The 17017-nt window shown below is 43.3% G+C and overlaps 2 protein-coding genes across 9 annotated transcripts in view; both read right to left on the minus strand.

Annotated features, from left to right (window-relative positions):
• mst1rb (macrophage stimulating 1 receptor b) overlaps positions 1–8203 on the minus strand; it is a 37839-nt gene extending 29636 nt beyond the window's left edge. For 3 of the 4 annotated variants that reach the window (XR_008572269.1, XR_008572268.1, XM_054785075.1), the window contains exons 1-2: positions 6468–7100; positions 846–2151 (exon numbers count right to left, since the gene is read on the minus strand). Coding sequence is in view for 2 of the 4 variants with exons in the window: in XM_054785075.1 (XP_054641050.1) it covers positions 846–2051 (1206 nt within the window). In the remaining 2 variants the exon portion in view is untranslated. Of the gene's footprint in view, positions 1–845; positions 2152–6467; positions 7101–8059 lie in introns of those variants that run through there. The other variant, XM_054785074.1, reaches the window with a different exon arrangement.
• Positions 8204–9682: 1479 nt separating this feature from the next.
• Positions 9683–16556, minus strand: mon1a (MON1 secretory trafficking family member A). Of its 5 annotated transcripts, XM_054785076.1 has the most exons (6): positions 16435–16556; positions 15355–15506; positions 14394–14768; positions 12534–13299; positions 11433–11580; positions 9683–9831 (listed from the first exon to the last, which is right to left on the minus strand). In XM_054785076.1, the coding sequence occupies exons 2-6, from the start codon at positions 15476–15478 to the stop codon at positions 9691–9693; spliced, it is 1554 nt and encodes a 517-aa protein (XP_054641051.1). In that variant the 5' UTR covers positions 15479–15506; positions 16435–16556; the 3' UTR covers positions 9683–9690. The 5 variants fall into 5 exon arrangements, with proteins under 5 accessions (XP_054641051.1, XP_054641055.1, XP_054641054.1 ...); XM_054785080.1 differs by lacking the exon at positions 14394–14768; XM_054785079.1 differs by lacking the exon at positions 15355–15506 and having other exon boundaries at positions 16435–16553.
• Positions 16557–17017: the final 461 nt, after the last annotated feature.

Below are 17017 nucleotides of genomic sequence, written 5' to 3' on the forward strand. Positions count from 1 at the left end.
CTCCAACGTGTCCTGGGTCTTCCCCGAGGCCTCCTACTGGTTGGACGTGCCTTGATGCCCGAGCCACCTCATCTGGCTCCTCTCAATGCGGAGGAGCAGCGCTTCTACTCTGAGTCTCTACCACTTGGACACCGTGCAGCCACATTTGGATATCCAAACTGAGAAAATGATCAGTTTTTTTGTTGGCGCGCCCTCATGGGATTGACGCATCTAAATGAAGTGCATTGTCCCGTCATTTTTAATACGCTATGCAGGGGGTGTCACAAGATGAGACGATGCACAAGATTGGTTCTAGAAGACGAGATTTTAACATTACTTTTAGGAAAAGTACAATATCCAAAAATATGACAACATACTGTGATCTATTCATTTAAGTTCTACTACATTACCTTGCATCCCTCCTGACGAGGCGACGCTCTTTGTGTGTATGCTAGCGGCCCCGCCTCCACCCAAAGAGACTGGCAAAACGCTCACTCCATTCATGCCGTGAAGCACCGAGGTACTGAAATCAATGCACTGAGGGAACTCTTTTCCTGCCGGTTTGGAGGCGGGAGACGAAGAAAACAGACATGGACGCACACGGCAATATATTGAGGCCAGCAAAATGATCCCGTTCTTTTTCATTTATCGTGTGATGAATTTATCTATTATCGTCCCAGGCCTAGTGCCCATGAGACAGATGTCACGTTTTAATCTCGCGAGATCTCGTCACACCCCTTGCTATACCAACCGTCCCACTGTTTTCTTGTCAACTAGGCACCAACTGCTGAATTTTTTCACCCGCTCCTTTTAAAATTATAGCTCGGTCATATTGTAAACCATTGTACTGGAAGTGTTTGACCCACCTCATGAGGACAGCTCTCACAGGGCTGGAAGTGGCAGAGCCCCCTAGAGAGTTGCTCCGGTCCAGATTTACAGCAGTCGTCCACCCCAACAGCGATTGCTTTATTCACGTTGTCCATAGGGAAGGCGCAGAGAGCCGAATCATGCTCGGTAACTCCATTGTCATCGGTGACGGCAAAAACCCCATAGAGGATGTCATCCTCCTCCTCTGCTCCCAACTCTTCCGCTAGCTCCCGGCCCGCTTTGCCAAAATGGGCCGCCTGAACCACATTGTAGACCACATCCTTGTAGGGCTCGCTGACCGCATTCCTCCTCCGCCGTTTAGGTTCAAAACGACACTCCAGGATGACCTCACGATAGCGTTTCATCTCCCATTCATTGCGCGGCAGACGGCCGAGGCGGGTTTGAAAGGGCGATGAATCCTGATCCGGGCTCTCTCTTTGAACCGAGAGGAAGTAGACGAACTCCTGAGTGAAAAAGCTGTAGACATATTCAATATGGTAAGTCCTCCTCAGCCCAGGGAGGACGGTGAGGCCCCGAACATCACTGTAGAAGCCATCCTCTGTTGCCAGCGGTCGCCGGACTGATATCGACTTCCTACCATAGCGCTGAGTTACACTTTCATTGACAGTGGTGGCAACAAAGAAGTAGACCGTCTGACCCTCTTCCACCATGGTGACTTTGGTACCAAGAGGGCTGGCCACACAGTCAGGACAGTAGGCAGCAGAGTTGGAATTAGCTCGGAACAAACACTTGGAAATAGTAGGTGGCTCTCCGTTAGCGTTGAGTTGGTGAAAATAGCACACACCATATTGGGAGCTTCCACAGGAATACAAATACATGAAGAGTGTGTCCAGCAGCAACACCTGGTTGTTGGTGTCCTCTGGGAAATTGGGGTCTTTGTCGATTTGACACTGATCGCAAACCTGACACTCTGGACTTCCCACTGGGCCGGTGCGAAGCCCCCACGTCTTCTCCAAGCTTCTGTTGACGGCTTCGATCACATTCTGAGAAGCTACGTAAACCTCCTGGTAAAGTGAGTTGTTGACGATGTTCTGGATGGGGCCCCGTGCTTGGAAGAGGGGCATGGTGTAAACCACTGAGAAGTTGACTGGGTTTGGGGCCAGTGAGGGACAGCCGGATGAGGCAAAGGCCAGAAGAGTCTGAAGCCAGACACATGTCCCCCACTGGGGGGTCCAGTTGACCATCACCGCCCCGGGGTACACAGGGGCCAGCAGCACGCAAAAACAGGGTTACCTCCAGGTATGACGTCGGGACAAAAGCATCTTTAACGCCAGCCAATGATACCTGGAAAATGATCACATACAGTCTTCACCATCACAAAAATAAACGTCACTGTAAACTGGGAATGGCCATCTCGATCTACGACTCATGATCAATTAATCGATTAATTCAATATATCGTACAGTAATCCCTCGTTTGGCACGGTTCATGGGTTGCAGACCCGACCGTGATAAGTGAATTTCCTTATGTATAAATGGAACATTTTCGTAGATAGAGCATAGAAAACCTGTTAACGACCTAAATACGATTTTTAGCATTATTAGAGCCCTCTAGACAAGAAATAACACCCCAAAGTCACTTTTACATGATACCCAACTCAACAAAAACATAAAAACAACACTTTGGTTTTTGCTCCCATTTTTCATGAGCTGAAGACATTTTTTTGTACACAAAAAGCCCATCCCTCTCAAGTATTGCTCACAAATCTGTCGACCACTGTGTTAGTGAGCATTCATCAGTCACGATTCATAATTTGTCCTCCTGACAGGTGCCATCGAGATGCTGCTGAGACAGCATTATTATTGCACAGGTGTTTCTTAGGTTGGCCACAATAAAAGGCCACTCCAAAATGTATATACCCCTCAGTATCTGCTGTGACCGCCATTTGCCTCCAATACCGTCCACACCGAGAGCATCCGGAGCGCCCCAAACATGCTCAGTGGGTGACGTGTCGGGCAAGTACTGGGACGTTTTCAGCTTCCAGGAATCGTGTACAGATCCTTGCAACATGGGGCCGCGCATTATCAGGCTGCAACATGTGATGATGCTTGTGGACGGTTGGCACAATGGGCCTCAGGCTCTCTCATCACAGTTCAAAATACAGTAAAATGCAGTCAAAATAGTGACTAGTGCAGAATACTACATCATCGTCTTTGAATGCGTTTTTTAATTCATCTTTTTATTTTAGTTCATTTAACCATTTTTATGTTTGAAAATAATTCATTTTGGCAAAAAAATGCCGAACATTAGTTTAAAGATGCATATGTTTTGAGTACTGCGATTGGTTGGCGACCAGTCCAGGGTGTACCCCGCCTCTCGCTTGAAGTCAGCTGGGATAGGCTCCAGCATACCTCCGCAACCCTAGTGAGGATAAGCGGCATAGAAAATGGATGGATGTTTTGAGTAATAATAGGCTGCATTCACCACAAAACAGCATGATTTATTCATGAATATACTGTAGTTCTGAAAATCTGTGATAGAGTGAAGCCGTGAAATTAGAACTGCTCAATGGTGAGAGACGACTGGACTTTTTATATCATTTCTAATGGGATGGGATCGTCTCTCTGACTAAATTAAACTCCTGTTTTGATGCCATTCCATGTGAACTAGTCGAGATTAAATGCACGGTGACTGTGCTGGCTGCATCCAAGTAGTGCACTCAATTTTCAACCTTAAAGATTCCTTTCTGAATACATAATAATAAAACCATCCATCCATCCATCTACTTGTATTGTGTAACATGGCTTATTTATGACTCGTTCACCAAAAGTCAATGATGACGAGACAGTTTGCAGGAAGTGACACTAATAACAGCTTGAGTCACAGTTTACTACCCTCAGCGAGCCGCACCATCATGACTCTCAGTTGGATTGTGTAAATATTACCTCACGCTGTTTGTAGTGAATCAGACATTTATTGTACGTCTGTCATTATCTGCCACTTGACTCCCACGGGATGTGGTCTATTTATCTGCAAATAGAAAATCATTTGAATCGGATTCTGTTATTGGTAAGTAGGCTATGCCAGTAAAGTACTGTATTACTGTCTGAATGTGTCGGTAGTGTTGGTTTCAAGTTGCACGCGACGCATGATCCTTATTTCCAGTTTGAAACTTTGTCTCCATCATGAGCAGACGTTACCTGGTCGATCATTAACCGGGTGCATCACAGTTAGGCTGCACTCACAAACGCCGGCCTCTCTAGTTGACATTCATGTCACAACCACTACGTGCCTTGCAAGGGGAATGACGTCCACGGGCTGATGGTCTGCTCGTGTCAGAGCATTCCATCAACTTTCAACACTGAAGTCAGCAGCAAAACAAACCTAAAAGCAAGAAACTATTTTCTGAAAACACAACTACCATGTGGAAAGGGTATGACGCTATCACTTTTACGTTGCTGTTGCGTTAGATTTTAACAGGCGAAAGTGAGTTTCGAGGTGGTGTTTGAAAGCCAAGGGGACATGACGGATCTGGTTAGCCTCACCCTGCTCGTGTTTAATAAAACATGACTGAAATTGAGAAGATGCACCTAGTCTAAAACTCATCTTGCTGTTCTGAACGCAGCACGTTCCTCAACACGCAGCAGCCTGGCACACTAACACGGATGACTGGTACAGAATCACATCAGGATGGAACTTTTCCAACAATACATCGGCGCTTTGGTCATCATAGGTTCCTTGCTGCTTGTTCGGGATGGACAGATCTATCTTGCCTTTTTGTTTTGTTTTGTTCATTTTCTTAAATTTTTAAATTGTTTGCAATTTCGGGGAATAAGTCCTCGGACACAGAAGGGCTTTCGGAATAAAAGGCCTAAAGGGTTAGGTGTTACGGCCTTTCAAGGTTACCTACGCACTCCCAGAAATTCATTAAAAACTTTTCATTTTGGGCCGTAAACGGAGAACTCGATAGAGTGGAAGAAGACAGGATGTGCGGCTAGCGCGCAGCCACACGACTCTCAATGCTGGACTGTCGTGACCATCGTCAAGGATAACGATGGTATCGTAGCATCTACTCGGATGACGAGGAGGCGGTCAAGTGACAATCTCTTTACTGCAAAAACAACATCGGCAGACTCAACTGTGCTTTAGGTATAAAATCCAAATTACACCACAGCTTGACGTACATCGCAGTCTAGGAACGGAACTTGTTTGGAACCCAAGGACCACTCATCGTAGTTTTTGAAGAAGGGAAAGGAAATATTACTCTTTTGGTTGACATTGTTTTATATTGCCGTGTTTATATACTGTTCAAAAAAATTAAAGGAACACTTGGAAAACACATCAGATCTAAACTGGGGGAAAAATGATGTTGAATATGTTTCCTGATAATAAGTGGGTGATGTATTAGTAACAAAATGATGCCACATCATTTGATAGAAATGAAAATGATCACCCTATAAAAGACACCCCAAAAATGAAAGTGAAAAAATGATGCAGCACACTGGTCCATTTAGCTAAAATGTCATTGTAGCAACTCAAAATGATTCTCAGTAGTTTGTGTGGCCCCCACGTGCTTGTACTCAGAGTTTGTAGGGCTCTGGCAGTGCTCATCCTGTTCCTCCTTGCACAAAGGAGCAGATACCGATCCTGCTGAGAGTAGAAGGACCTTCTACGGCCCTGTCCAGCTCTCCTGGAGTAACTACCTGTCTCCTGGAATCTCCTCCATGCGTCCAGGTACCGCAGTGATGCCCTGGTCCAGATCTGGGAGGAGATCCCCCAGGACACCATCCATAGTCTCATTAGGAGCATGCCCCCACGTTGTCAGGCATGCGTACAAGCATGTGGGGGCCACACAAACTACTGAGAATCATTTTGAGTTGCTACAATGACATTTTAGCTAAATGGACCAGTGTGCTGCATCATTTTTTCACTTTCATTTTTGGGGTGTCTTTGATTTCCCCCCTCTATAGGGTGATCATTTTCATTTCTATCAAATGATGTGGCATCATTTTGTTACTAATACATCACCCACTTATTATCAGGAAACATATTCAACATCATTTTCCCCCAGTTTAGATCTGATGTGTTTTCCAAGTGTTCCTTTAATTTTTTTGAGCAGTGTATATTGCTAAATTGTTCATAAAATTTGATGAAAAACCTGTTTGTTTGGCAGCAATGTGTTTGCCGTTTTGACCCGTCAGCTCAATACCAAATTTGCAGTATGGCCCACCCTTACTGTTGGTCATGAAGAGGATCATCAGGCCTCATCGACCAATGAAGTTGCATCCACAGGGCTTTGAAAAGGTGCAAAACGTCGTTATGTTGAACGTGTTGCGGCATTGGTTTGAAATAATTGCCTATGTTTGCGTTCCCGATGTTTTTTCTTTTAATCTGCGTATTACGGGTACTTCAGCAGAAGCATGCTTCTTTTGTACACTGCGGTCGACGTGATAGTAATATTCCAATTGCTGCACAAACCTGAAGAGCAACATCTAAACTGCGCAGTACTTCCGTGAGCCAGTCATCAAGTTTATTGCACTAGAAGTTCAGATTAATCGGAAGTGTTTTCTTTTTTTTACAGATTGATGGTTATCATGCTTAATACGGTAATTAAATCAATATATAACCAGTTTAAAAAAAAAAGTAATTTATCATCTTACCTGTACAGGTCGTCGCCATCCCTGCGCTCAGTTATCTGAACTCTATAACTGTGGGAAGAGTTCAGTGTTTCGGTAGACAAGAGTAGTCGTCTTCTTGAGGGCTGGTAAATGCAACCTGTATTGTAGTGATGTGTCGGTCGCGAACGAATCGGCTGGACGAGACGGCTCTTTGAAATAAAGGGCAGCAGCCGGTTCGGACGGTCGGGAGCCAATTGGGAGCCGATTTTTCCCCCTCGTCTTTTTTTCTGTTAAAAGGAATGCCATTGGTCAAGATGTGGCGGCGTCTCTGTGTCGACACTGAGCAGGGGGAGGGGCGGGGTTAATCACGCTGTGGTACTCTTAGAGCAGAGTCGTTCGTGACAAATTAGCATGACAAGATTTTAGCTATTTTGACCTGTGTTTTTTGCATTTTGTAATATAACCTTCTAATATATTTTTGTAACTGTTCATTGAGGTTTAAATACATCCATTTGAACAATAAACATTTGATATAATGTATTTTTTTACATGAGTAATTTTTCACAATACACAGCATTTGGTAATAACTCAAAAATTAGGGGAGCCGGTTCTTTTTAATGAGCCGAGCGAAAAGAACCGACTCTCAAAAAAAGCCGAAATTTCCATCACTACTGTATTGGTTTTCTCCACACTATTGGACGTCCCGACCTTGGGCAAGGTTGCTCGCTCCTCCTCCCTCCCTCCCCCCCTGCAGTGTTGTCCACATGAAGCCACGCATTGGTGGAAGCTAGGCTGTAGTTAGACATTTGGGGCCCTCCACATCTTTTTTTTAATTGATTACAATTTTTACATTTTTTACATTTTTCCCCAAACCGCGCCAAGTTTGTTTCGCTCCCGTCTTCCGGAACCATGAAATAGTCCACTGCATGAGTAGGGAGGGGGGCGGTTGAAACGATCATGATAAGATTACGCATTTTGATGTAGTTTTAAGCACGTGAATTAAGACTGAAACAGTAGCATGCACTTTAAATGTTGGGGGAAAAAGCAATTGTTTTTTATGAGAAGTTTGTGGGCCTCTGGAAATCTCGGAGCCCTAGGCAATTGCCTGTGTCCAATGGTTCAAAGCAACAAACGTGTCGATATTGGCATCAATGACGGTGTCACTCAAATGAAGGTATTATTGTGGTTGTATGCAACCGCACGTGTTGCACCAGTTGTAGGTAATCCAAACACACACCTCTCATGACACTACAGTATAATGCTGTGCACGGACAACTGCAACCACAATGAAGCTATTCTTTAATGAATACCCCAGTGCCAAACCTTAGCACAACTACTGTATCTTTGTGATGGTTTACTTTTTTAAAACACATCTCATTAGGGTATGCAGGTGTAGCTAATGTACTGTAAAGTTTCCTTAGGTTAACTTGTTTAGGAAACAGAGAAGTACAGTTTGTTTGATGCAGGCCCACTCCACCTAAATATGATGGTTCCCTGGCAAGAACAGTTTGCCCGGTAACATAACTGCTTCAGTGTCACTCGGTCTTACTGTACATTAAAACATCATTACAGTTAAGACATAAATTAAATAAAGTATACAGTATTTTTTATACCATAGTGCAGCTGCAACTGACCTGCACTACTTTGCACCAAGGCCATATGAGCGGGGCGCTGCTTGCCACCCGGCAAGGCAGGCTACTGCGTGGGACCCCAGCCCAGTCGGGGCCCCCCCTCCCTGAGGGCTGACGAACTTTGAACTTAATGGTGATGAACTCTGGTTTGAGGGTCCTGTGAATTACAGACAAACTACAGACTCTAGAATCCCCTCTGCATAGGAGTTCAGGAACTGGTTCTCAAATGGGGGTACTTGGAGGTACTCCAGAGTGGGGGAAGTAGTTGATCTCCTGTTGATTGATTGATTGATTGATTGATTGATTGATTTATATACACTACCGGTCAAAAGTTTTAGAACAGCCCAATGTTTCCAGTTATTTATTGAAATTCAAGTGGTTCAAATCCAACGAAAAGCCTGAAATGGTACAAGGTAAGTAGTGAAGTGCCAGAGGTTAAAAAAAAGTAAGATTACCCAAAACGGAAAAAATAATGTATATTTCAGAATCATCCTGTTTCATACCCTGGTGAACAGCATTGTACTGGAGAAAGTCATTTGTTGCTACAAAAGTGGCAAGAAAAAAGGGAATTAACAACAAAAGAGAGACACACCATCTTCACACTTCAAAATGGAGCTTTTCCCTCCATAAAAATTGGAGAGTTCTAAAACTTTTGACCGGCAGCGTATATGAAAGAGAAACGTGTGTGAAATACATGTTGACAAATACATTTGTATTTGCATTTAAAAACAAATTTGCATTGTAATCCCAAAAGAGGATATTTTTTATGTGTGCAATTAAAAGTTAATTATTTCTTCACTTACAATTTCAGGTTTTTACATTTGAAATGACTGTAAATTGAAATTTGAGTAACTTGTATTATGTGTTATTTCCTACTGTGTCAAAGAACACTGTTTTAGACAATAACAAATCAAGACACTGACGCTGCAGCATTGTGATATCATTTTTCCACCCCAAACAAAAATGCTTTGCTCTGGTTTGGGGTGATAGTACCTGGCTGAAATCAATATTCCAGATGGGGTACTTGACTGAACAAAGATTGCAAACCACTGCGTAAAGCAGGCAGAGAGAAGCCAAGAGTAACGCTGCGTGAAAAGATCAATTTACCCAAACACAAACTGATTAATGCTTTGGAATCAACTCATAAATTCAGTGGCGTTTAAATTAAAACACACAATGCAGATTGGTAACCTTACACTAAAGACGATAGTTTCATAAAATAAACGCTGTAAATTCATGACATTTCTTTCGGGAGTGCTTTCTTTTCTTCAAGGATACGCGTACGGTCGTCATGGTTAACGGTCATCCTGTGCAGCAAACACAACAGGGCTGCGGTAACTCGCAGTTATTATGTTTCACCACTGAAGCCTGTTAGACTTTCTGTGGAATAGTTGTCACGATGGAAGGTACAGTATATATACAGTATGATGCTTTTATCCATACTAAAAAATAGTTTTTTAAAAACAAGCAGCTAAAAAGAGCTGGAATTTACTATCATACAATACCTGCGTTTATCACATAACTGTGAATTAATGTAGCGGAAACGAGACGTGCGTAGCCTGCGACACCCAAACGGACACAGAATCTGTGCGCCATCGCAGGTCGTTTACGTGCAGGCTTTGTGCAAAGAAGCCTCAGTAGGTGAGATGACTCAGGATGAACAGGCGATCCTCCTCCTTCCTGATCCATTTCAGCAGTTTGTTGACAGCAGAAATAGCCAACGCCTTTGTGCCCAGGGGACTGAAACACAAGTAAAGCTCAAAGCCGCTTGTCACCTGCGGGGAGAGGGCAGAGAAAAAAAGGGCATTAAGTTATTAGGGCATTTCAAGAATGGCTGTGTGCTGAATTATTTACAGTAAATCTAGTTGAAATTTGTTTTCCCCCTATGAACCGCAGCTCCCCAGTGCCAGCAGTACTCATGCCCTAAACTATGACGCTTCTGTCACCGTGCTTGACTGTAGACAAGGTGTAATCATCTTGGTCAGTGGCGGCTCTAGCAAGGGGCCACATGGGCAATTCTCTAGGGGGCACAGCAAAGTGTTTGATGGTTTCAGCCTCTCATCCACACGAGAACGGCGTTCTGGGTCAACTGAAACTGTGTTTTTTTTTTTTAAAAAAAGGCTTCCAGAGTGGGAAAATCTGAAACCGCCGGCTTGTCGTTAACTTGTAGGCAGGCAATACGAGAACGGTGACGTCACCGACCAAACGCAGCCATCACGTGATCAGAGGTGAGCTGTGACCATAAGCCAACATAATATCTGAACATTTGGACGGACGGACATTCTGGTACGTCTAAAAGAGCCTTGAAAAGCGGAAGATGACGGCGTCTGGATGCAACTGTTTACTACTCCGGCACAGTATGGATGTGACTTTTTTTCATCTCGCCAAATTTTTTTTTTTCTTTTTTTTTTTTTTTAATCTCAGGAACCTCTGGCCCAGTGGGTGGAGGCGGGGCCGCCGGCAAGTGCACACACATAGTGGCGCAAGTGAGGAGTAAAGCGGCGATTACGCTTGCACGCATTTTGCATCCGTATTGTCGCGCAATTTGGCAATGCGTGTCATTTACTCATGTATTTATGGCACACCTGAAAAGCGCGAAGACAAGTTTGCGCACAGTTTGCGTTCCGTTTACGTATAAATTACGCACTTGGCACAGTGCGCAACAACAGCAGGCGTGAAACGCATTGTTCCCGCGTGGGTATGCACTGTCCCCCTCCCCCACCCGTGAAGCAGTCCTGTCATTTTTTGGCACCGCTGTGTCCCGCGTGAAGCCACGCAACAGCAGGCATCACCCCTATAGTGTCATTCATTTGCGTTTCTGTTCATGTTTGTTATTTATTGAAGTGCAATTTCATTTACAAAAACTTAATACTCCATTTGACTATTATTGGAGTGTTTTTCTTTTGTTTTTGGTTGTGATTTTTATTTAAGTGCAATTTTTGTTAAAAGAGGCTGAGAGTCCATTTTATTTTCATTGTGGATTTTTTTTGTTTGTTTCATTTATTATGTTTGTTTAATTTCTTTTATTTAAAAGCTCTTGACATTCCAATTACAATATTACATACTCTTGAGAAATTAGAGTTTATTGCTTTTAATACAGCGTACTCGCATTATTATATATTATCATTACATTGACGGAAAAAATGGTCTCTACTGTAAACAATGTTGACGATGATATTGTTTATCAGCAATAATTTGTAGGACAATTATCATCCAACAAAATGTGTTATTGTGACAGGCCTACTTGTGTTGCCAGCTATTTAGACAATAATGGCCGTGTGTTGAATCATTTTCAGTGGATAGTAAATATCTACTGCCGTCAAAGCATATAATAAAATGGTTGTCAAAATGTGAGGGGTGTCAACACGTCACTTACCCAGGCCATCATGTTTTCAGTTTCACCACAGCGGTAAAAGTAGCGTAAGGGTCTGGTTGGATGGTGCAAGTAACTGTGAAGGTCCTGGTACAAACTCATTAGCCTCTCCTGCTCTTCATCTGACTGGTACACCTCAGGAAACTCTGGACTGGTGGCAGAAAAAAAAACCCATTACCCTTTGACTTTCCCGACGCAATATTATTCAGTGATTCTTTCACAAGATGTAGCTTTGCAATCGTTTTGGCGGTATGATATGCTTCTTTTTAAGTCCCCATCAGAACACACAGTCTTCACACTGATTCACGATAAACTATTGTTGATATTTCCTTTACAATCTGTATTTGGAGAAACCCCCCACATTGATAACTTTTGACTTTGGGTCCGTATATTTTAGGATGTGTGCAGGCTCCCGAGCTGCAACGTTACACCAGATTGCACAGAAAGGAATCTGAGCCTGGCCCTTTAAGAAGAATTGCATTGTGGGAAGTTGAGTGTCACTCTCTTCCCTCTCTCGTCTGTCTGCACTGCCCATTGTTTTCTGCGTCCTGATTGGCTGTAGACCAATCGATCTCCTTTGTGCCCTGCCGTAGGACGAAAAGGCACGGTCGCAGGAGGAGGAAATACGCGTGGGTGTCTTAATCATTTCTTGTGTCTGACCCGTAGGTTGATTGTTAACATTCAAACCAAGGTTTAAACTTTTTGGAGAGTGTTTAAACAAGAAAGAAATGTGAGATAAAGTTCATGCCTGTCTGAGAAATGTGAATAAAGTATATGGTGAGGGCTTTAACAGCTTTGAAACAAATTGAATCATTGTAAAAAAAAATGAAGTTGGCCACTTTGCAGATTTCACTTATTGCGGGCTATTTTGGGAACCCTGTAATCAGTTTTTTGTTACATTTTATGGATTTTATCCACTCTCTTTCTTGGGTTCTGTTATTTTATTCACACTCCACAATCGAAGTGCTTGTCAAAGCAATTCATGATAACGACACCCGTTCTTGCAAAACGTGTTCGGCAAACTACAAAAAAAAATAAAAATTAGAATGACTAACAATGAAAAAAAAAACCAATGGATTTTGATAAGATATTTCTGCTGCCCACCTGGTATACAGTCCAGAGCTCTTTGATTTGTACAGGAAGTGCCTGAGTTCTGGGATGCCAATCTGTGCCAAAGAATAGCTGGGAGACTTCAGCCCCTCCTTCAGGGCTTGATAGGCACTGCGTTTACTTAGCCTGTCTAGAAACTTTTGCTTGCAATCAGACATGTTAAAAAAGTCCTCTCGATCCGTTGACACTAGAATAAGGCACAGCTCGGACTTGGGCTCCAAGTAGGAAATATGAGCATGGAAGAATCCTGCAGTGTTGAACTTTGGCAGACAAATTGGTGTCCAGCCTTCACCCTCCCGAAAAGACGAGGAGGAGCCAACAAGGTTGAAGACAAGGTGCAAGTCTATATGGTGCAGGAACTGGTCCTTTTTCCTAACCAGAGTGACCAGGCGGTCTCCTGCCAGCAGAATAGAGAACACAAGGTTTTTGGACTTGGCAGCCTGCAGGCTGGAGGAGATGACGTCCCTGGACGAGCTGGCCAGAGGCAGGCAGGTGACAGCGCTTAGCAGCAGGCCCGGGTCGTGGTCCAGCCGGTACAGCAGGTTGTCAGTGAGATACTCTGAACCAGCCAGTAAGCGTCGTAGGTCATAATTCTGCTTGTGCTGGAAGATGTGGTTGAGCTGGGTGAGGGTGAGTAGGCTAACAATTTGGTAATAGACATACTGCAGCTCCCTCAGAAGCTCCTTGTCTGACTGACAGGTACGGGAAACTCCCACCAGGACCAGCGGACTCTTGGTGAGGAAAACCACTTTACATCCATCTGTCAAAAGAGGTCACATGCACAGTCAGGCCTACGATCTTAACTGCCATTCAACGATAAAAATACAGCAAGTTCAACAATAAAATACTATGTATTTACGATGTTTATTGAGGAATTAAGTCATAATGTACCACATGTCAACTCTGCTAACAGATGACATGCACAGTACTGGTGGTCTTTGGGTTACGAACCAGTTCCGTTCCTACGACGCATTGCAAGTCAATTATACAAAGAACAAAGGAAGGATGTAAATGCAATAGTAAAAACACTAAATACAAATATTACATGAAACAGTAATAAAAACAAGAGCGAAAACTCGGCCTGTCATGATAACACATTTTGCTGAACGATATTTGTCCTACATATTGCTGATAAACAACATTATTGTCAACATTTTGAGATAGGGAAATAGATAGAAGACAGGATAATATCAGCTTCCACCACGAGATCGGGACAATCCGGTTGCCATATAGTGTTTGTACCTCTGGGCCACACTCCATCACGGCAGGTGCGGTAATGGGCCTCAGAATTGGTTGCCGCTCGACTCCCGCCACTCGCAAGAAGAAGAAAAGGCAACACCACCATGCAGACATGTCCGCCGTGTACCGTGGTGAAGTTAGTTTCACAGTGGACGTTGGCTACGACGGTAGTTCCCCCTCACTGTGCCCAGACTGCTGTGTCATGGTGCGGGGAGCTCGCACGGGAAGTGCCGCTGTGCCGCAGTGAAAAATTTCTGGCTGCCAATGCCGCTGTAACCGCTGGTTGTTTATATTAGGGATTGTCAATAAATGACTATTGTGTTGAAGACAGTTTGTTAACGGGAATCTAGGAAACTTCACCTGCACTGTCCAGTATCCAGGTATTTATTTGACAGTCACACTGGTTAAATTTTTGGCTAAAAAAGTTACTGAACCGATTGAAAGTTACTGAATCGTTTCGGATCACATCGTTGTAAATGAATCAATACCGTCCTTGAATCGGATCAGCAACCACAAATGGTAATACGAATCGAATCAAATCCTTATTAAAATGAATCGTTACACCCCTACTTTCAACCAATGATTTTGTTTCAGAAAACAAGCGTTTGTTCTGACCTGCGTGAATAGAGCGAATGATATTCTTCTCAGCGTCAACAAAGGACACGAGGGCCATCATCACACCCATGGTGCTGGACAGAGCCTCCTCTGTGCCATAGCGGGTGTAAATTGGCTTTCCGGCCTCGCTCAGCACAAACATGTGCTTCTTGTGGCTCCTCCATGCCTCGCTGGACACATCCTCCTCTTTAGTCCTGCAGTCTGATGGAATGCCGTGTTGCTCCTCGGCCCTTTCATCTCCCACCAGCACTCTGATCTCCTCTGCACAGTCTCGGGATTTGAGCACCTCGGCATCCCCGTGAGGCTCTTCAGCCTCTGCAGTCAGATCCTCAAAAGACTGTGCATGAACAAACATGGCACTCTTCTGACCAGCACCTGTGTGAACCACAGTTATGCTCATTGGCGGGAGAATGGATACACGAGTGTGATCTCAATGAGCCAATGAGCTGGAGAAAGACTGATCAATATTTTTAGAGCATTAAAAACCCCCAACTTAAACTACATGATGCTGTGTGGAAGGCAACAGTTTGTCTGTAGCAAGTCAACACGTGAACGCTTTCACCCCAAGTTAATAAGTGACAACGTCATTTAGTATGCATGTTTCTTCACGGTACAATGGGTACTTTTCCCTGCAGACACTACTGTGACTTGTCAAAGGAGGAAAAGCACAGGTGGAAACACTGAACACTAACATTTAATCAAGGATGACTGTTCCATCAGCTGTCCTCGTAAAGCCTGTCAAGAGACTGAGCATGCATAATAGCAGCGCCCCAGATGCACCCGAACGCCACCATCTTTAATGGTATTAATTATATGTAAAAGGCTTGCTGTGTCCTGACATTTAACATTATGGCGTTTGCAAATATTGAGATGTATGGGAAAATTCTACTTTTAAAGTAAGCGACCAGTTGAGGCTAGACTCTAAATGCAACATCTGCAGCTGAATGTTGGCGCGCCTCACCCGGTTCCGTTCCCTCCACCAGACCCGGTGTGGGACTGTCAGCCCTCTCGAAGCGAAGACGGTCCACAGGTGCCAGGGTACCGTTTTCCCATGGCACAGAAGGCCTTTGGCTTTCTCCATCCATCACTGTTATCAACAGCCTGGACGCATACCTTGGAGAAAAGTCAACTTCAGCTTTTTGAAATGTATTCATTATATACATCCAATTGTACATTTGGTTCGATTGTGGGCACCTTGAAATTCATTAAAAATATATTTTTTTTAACTCCTTGTTTCATTCTAAATCAGATTATGTCATTTGTCCATGTGTCTCGAGATATTTTAAAAAAGCTAATATTGGGATTTAAAGGTATTGTTTATGGCTTACTGTGCTCTCCAAAAGTGCAAACGAATGACACAATGTTGACATAACAAAACATTGCCCGTTTGCCAAAAAGTGCATCGTGCAAACAAACTGGCGACTTAAAAATGAATGTATATTTTGCATTTATGACAAGATATGATGACAAGTTAGCTTTACAGATTTAAAAGACGTCATAAAATATAACACAAAAGTGACTGCCTCAGTCTATAAGAGGTCATTTTTGGCTGAATGGATAGTAAAGCTCAACAGCGCCAGAGTGTTAAACTTTTAATATACCCTAACCCAGACACAGCAAAATACAACAGTGTTGTTGCCACTTGCAGCATTTTTCTTTTGCATTTGTTTTTGATCCTACAATGTTTGCGTGATTGCAGGATTTCACATTTACAGCATCCCTGTGTTTGTATACACCTAATGTTGTGGCCAGTGAATAACCGTCGTAATGTCTGACTGATGTCACTCCCAGCTACGGCTAATATCAAGTGTGAAGAAAGCGCATAAAAATACTTGGACGTTTAAACAACGAAACCTAAAATTCGCAAGGCATTGTTTTCCATCCAAAAAGACGTCAGAAACAATGAGTCAAAACCTCGAAATGACTTGACAGCTATCTTTAGATTAGATTCGCTCTTCAGTTGGCAAACTAGTGCCGAGTGAGAAAGCACTGGACTAGCTCATTGAGATTTTGTTGTTTTTTTCTTTTTACACATAACTACCTTTCACTCCTTTCTGTCTCTTCAAACACACAGGCAAACTTGCTAGAAGGTAATAGTCTCAGTTCGTCTTCTTTTTCCTCCGTTTGTCAACATGCCTCTGTCCGGATGCGGAAGTAGAAATTGTGGCATTTGAAGTTCTCTTCCCTAATCACGCGAGAGACGCATTCGAGAACAACCAGCTGTCACGTAGAATATTTTGTTGACATTTTTTTGTTAGGATACGTAACCCGACTTTAGTAACGTAATTACATAGTAATTACTGTATTATGTGATAAATATATTGTAAATCAAATTAAGAATGGTAACTGTCATATAATAGGCTATTATTATATGAATAGTGCTTTATAAATGTTTGTACTGTGATACGTCATACTCCAGTTGATTGACAGGTCCTGCCTATAAGGGGGAGTTCCAGGAAGTGACTGTTAGAGTGAGCACACTGCATGTTACGGCTCTGCCACGTTGTTATAAAAGGTTGCTTAAAACGTGAAGCTTGTCTGCTGACTATCATTACAGTAACTGTACACGTAATTCAAAATTGTAATTTTCTTGGTGAATTTATCGTCCTTCTTTTTACGAGGAA

This window comes from Dunckerocampus dactyliophorus, chromosome 8 (assembly GCF_027744805.1).
Source record: "Dunckerocampus dactyliophorus isolate RoL2022-P2 chromosome 8, RoL_Ddac_1.1, whole genome shotgun sequence".
Classification (NCBI taxonomy): Eukaryota; Metazoa; Chordata; class Actinopteri; order Syngnathiformes; family Syngnathidae; genus Dunckerocampus; species Dunckerocampus dactyliophorus.